The sequence below is a fragment of the Cyprinodon variegatus genome, unplaced genomic scaffold (assembly GCF_000732505.1).
Source record: "Cyprinodon variegatus isolate N-32 unplaced genomic scaffold, C_variegatus-1.0 Scaffold309, whole genome shotgun sequence".
In the NCBI taxonomy this organism is placed as follows: domain Eukaryota; kingdom Metazoa; phylum Chordata; class Actinopteri; order Cyprinodontiformes; family Cyprinodontidae; genus Cyprinodon; species Cyprinodon variegatus.
The window spans coordinates 780,240-784,567 of NW_015150762.1; the positions used below are offsets into that span (position 1 = coordinate 780,240).

General features: G+C 38.6%; 1 protein-coding gene across 2 annotated transcripts in view; it reads right to left on the bottom strand.

Moving 5' to 3' along the window:
• The window catches only part of LOC107090731, a 33,152-nt gene that overhangs the window by 21,770 nt on the left and 7,054 nt on the right, over nt 1-4,328 (bottom strand). For both annotated transcript variants that reach the window (XM_015384286.1, XM_015384287.1), the window contains exons 4-9: nt 3,814-3,979; nt 1,997-3,702; nt 1,806-1,893; nt 1,644-1,697; nt 1,479-1,513; nt 1,134-1,283 (exon numbers count right to left, since the gene is read on the bottom strand). In XM_015384286.1, coding sequence (XP_015239772.1) covers nt 1,134-1,283; nt 1,479-1,513; nt 1,644-1,697; nt 1,806-1,893; nt 1,997-3,702; nt 3,814-3,979 — 2,199 coding nt within the window. The remainder of the gene's footprint in view (nt 1-1,133; nt 1,284-1,478; nt 1,514-1,643; nt 1,698-1,805; nt 1,894-1,996; nt 3,703-3,813; nt 3,980-4,328) is intronic.

The following is a 4,328-nucleotide window of genomic DNA, read 5'->3' on the forward strand; positions in this document are numbered from 1 at the left end:
GGAGACAATTTTCTTTACATTTACACTTGCTCATATTTTCCAGACAAAAAGTTAATGGCGCATCTCCCAAATGTCGCGGCCGCAACAACGCTTTTATTGGTTCCGCTATCGGGACGGAACCAATAATGGCGAGTCGTTATTTTTTTTATATAAAAAAAAATAGCCAATTTTAATGTTTTATTTAGATTACAAAAATAAAGTGTAACAAAAATAATCCTATTTATGATGTTTTAAAAATTAAGACCTACGAAAGACTGATTTAAGACATTTTAATACCAATTAAGGCCTTAGTTTTATTTTGAAGAATTCAATGCCTTTTAAGACTTTCTAAGGACCCGCAGGAACCCTGATTTTAGACAGACTATGCAGCAGAAATTTAAAGTAAAGCACATCCACTTTTGGGGAAATACAAAATAAAATCTGACAATATCAAGGGAAAAAAGTCATTTTAATAAACTTTACTTGTGATAGGAGTTCAGAGGTCATAAACCTGATAAAGTAAAAAAAGTAAAGAAATCGTTGTTGGTTGTCAAAAAAACGAGGGACAGTACAGAAAAGTGCTGCTTATCACTGTTTTTTATGAGAAAAAATATATATAACCAACTTTACAGTCACATTAATGTATTTTTATTTTTTTTACTTTTTAAATGTGGGACATTGTTTCAATTGGAAGGGGCACAGAATGGAAATTGGAAAAAAATCAGCAGAGAACCGGATCTGCCTCTATATGCACTTGGAAAAAAAATCACACCAGTAATTAAAAAGATTTAAAACCTGTGTCCGGGGCTTAATACTGGCAGACTGTTGTGGTATAACTACTGTTTTACTTTACATTGATTTTATAACAACTGCCATATTGTCCCTCCATTAAATGCTTTTCTAAAAGAGGAGCCTTGATATGAAATAGCTACAATCCTTTCGCCTTATGTAAGATACCTTGTATTTTTAGTAACATAAAAAAACGTTTTATTCAAAAGTAATAATAGTTTTATAAATCTGCACAATTATAATGGTTCTAGCATCAACATAGCCTGGTATTTGGTCTTTGCACAAAGAAATGCATTATTTTGAGAAATGTTCTGTTTATTTAGCTTTCCTGAAACCTGGAAATAAAAATAGTTATATATACATACCACTTTCTCTATGGACTCCTGGCCATTTTTAATGCCTTTAATAAGGTCTATTGGTTTGGACCATGTACAGACACCAGCCTGAAAGACTTTACGGGCCTGTGGTTGCTTGCGCAGGCTGCTCTCCCAGTTATGACCTCCCCGCCAGACTCCCTGTGACACAAAAGACTATCAATTTTACACCCAAACATCATCTGCATGCAAATTGACAAAAACAGACATCTTTATCAAAGGCAGAAAAACTTTGTATAGTCAGTGATTACAGTTCCTATCTTTTACGATCTGTAAAATCACATCGTCATAGAACATTTAACCCTGTATTACATAAGATGTAAATAACTAACATACCTCATTCGACAGCGAGTCGTCCAGCATTGAAAGATCTACAGAAACAAAATTGAATTTTTACTGACATTGAACATCATCAGTGTTTTATCCTTCAAAATAAGTCTGAATACTTTTTTTAAACTTTAATTAAAATATCTTAAATCATTAAAATAATTTCTACTTTACCGTTTATCTTCATAAGGCGGACTTCACAGGGCTTCAACTCAAAGCCATTCCATTCTACAAAATGGGATCAAGTTGAAATATGAGGAATAAAGCACAAGTACATCAGGTATATGGAAAGCTCATTTCAACATAATTTGATGCTCTTATTTATCTGCTTATTACCTAGAGTGTGAACCTTGGGATGGTTTTTGCGGCTGTCATTGATCTCATTTTCACTCCCAGAAAGCATTGCAGTGTCGTTGTCTAAAGCCTGGTAAGACACAGAGGAACCAGGAGCACAAAATTAGTTAACTATTAAAAGTTAACTTAAGCTTTACTTACAGTCCAAATGTTTCCACAGTTTGCTGAATTACCTGAGATAAAACATGCTGAGCATCAAGTGGAGGACCTGGGAATGATAACAGGGCTAAAAGCAGCTTTCTGAACACCGAGGAGGGCTCTGTGCCTTGAAGAACAGCAGCCCAGTGATTCTCCGTTGTTTCTTCATTTATTTCCTCGTTACTTTTCCCTTCCTGGGCCAGAAGATATTCACTAAACTCCTCTTTGAGTTGGCTGACCTCTTTGGGGGAGCTGCAGATTCCCAGCTCTTTCCCCAGCTCCTCCAAAGCTTCTGGTGACAATTTTAGGCTGCTCTGAGGAGTTAGCATCTGAGCAACGTTTCTTAGCACCGTGTCACTCAGAGGTAGCTCCTCTGCTATGCGAGCTGTCACTGCAATGTAAAACGGAAGCACGTCTTCTTGGAGCTGTGGAAGCACCTCTGCAGCCTCATCAGTTTTCAGGAAATCTTCCACTGCTTTCCCACCAAGATTGAGATCCTCTCCTGAGAGGTGGAAATCCTTGTTTTTGAGGATTTCAGCATCGTGTTCCTTGAGGTAGCGGGTGGCGGCATCATGCTGAAGGAAGCAAGATGTGTATGTGCTAAGCAACGTACTGGCTTCTTCTAGGATGAGTGGCATATTAGCCCTGGAAGATTCCTCAATTAGCCGCTGACATTTTTCCAGAGGTTTTAAGGCCTGTTCCAGAAACATAAATGTTGCCTTGACCTTGGGATCCTTCAGCTTTAAACACGATGACTTGGCTTTTTCATCGTCCTCAGGACAAGAGCTGAGGTATGTTATTAGATCACTCCATATTTCTAACAAGTTCGTAATCAGCTGGTAAAACCTAAGGAGGCTGATATTGAGGTAAAAAGGCTTGCTGTTCTTAATGATATCTGAGCCAAAGAGACCTTTAAGGTGGCCGTTCTTCATAGAGCAGGATGAATAGTGTTCATACAGGTCTACCATCAGCCCTTGAACTTGACTGCAGAGTTCCTTAACCCCAGCATGATAAGCAGCATCGGTAATTGTATACAGGCCTGTTAAGGCTATTAGGTTTGGATTGAGCTCCCTGAGATGTGGCAGAAATTGCTCTGAAGCTTCACCCTTACCACTGTAACAAAAAGCAAGGTTATCAGTGGAAAGCTCAAACCTTTTCAAGGTCTGTACAACATCTGCTGCAGTTTGATCTGCCGTGCCATCTGCTAACTGAACAGCATCCAGAAAACGGATGCAGTGATTAGATGATTCATAGTCAAAAAACCCCAGCAGAAGTACAGTGACAGGGTCATTGTTTCCAGCTGTCAACCCTTCATAAATGTAAACACAGTATGGAGTGTGCTTGCTAACAGAGATGAGGTTTTTGGGGTACTTCAGACCCAGCTTACAGCGCGCAAAATGTCTGGAGACCTGTTCGCCTTTAGCCGATCCGGTGTAACAGCGATTGTAAATGAAACGAACAGCTGCATCGCTGCAGGGGAACGGCTCGCCGTCTTGGCTTTTCCTTTGGCTGTTCTGGAAAAGTTTTGCTCTTTTTTTGTGCTTATTCGTTGCCATGTGTCGCCGGAGCTCCATAGCGCCGTTCCTGTATGTAGAAAGGTTGGTGTGGCAGGAGGTGCAGTAGGTATGCTGTTCTCCGAGAACGCTCTTATCAATCCAATCAAACTCCACCTTCCAATTTTCAGTGTATGGGAAAGTTTTAGTTGATCTTTCACTGCTGCTTTTTTCCTTGTCTGAGTTTTCTGAAAAAGAAGAGCTTCTTATTACAGAGCATTTACTCTAAACACAGTGATGAAAGACACCTGACCCATTCTCCTTTTCTTCAGTAGTGTAAGTAATATAAATACAGGTACCTGACTCTGAAGATGTGAACACTGGCGTTATGTCCTGGTTGTTTCGAGCTGTCAAAGGATTGTAATCTTTATTTTGTGCATTTGCTGTGACGAAAAGTTTTAACCACTTCATGAACTCGTAGCAGGTTTTGAGATCTCCTTGTATGAGTCCTTCAACTGGAATGATCTGTAACAACACAAAGAAAGTACGACAGACATTTACCATGTTCAGTGCATATTTATATTACTTAAACTTTTCTCTTTTTGTTTTACATTTCAACCAAAAAAACGTAAATGTATTTTGAAATTTGATGCAACAGCCAAACACAGAAAGTACCAGAAGAATGCAAAGAAGAGGAAAAATAATCAAGGTTTTCCACAATCTTTTACAGCATGCATTTATATACAGTCACATCTGAGTTAGTGGATTGACCTTTCACTGTAGCAGGGTTCCTAAAGCATAAGGCAAGTTAAATTTAAGACGTTTTAATGCCACTTGAAATAAAAATTTAAGACCAAATTCACAAGAAACACAA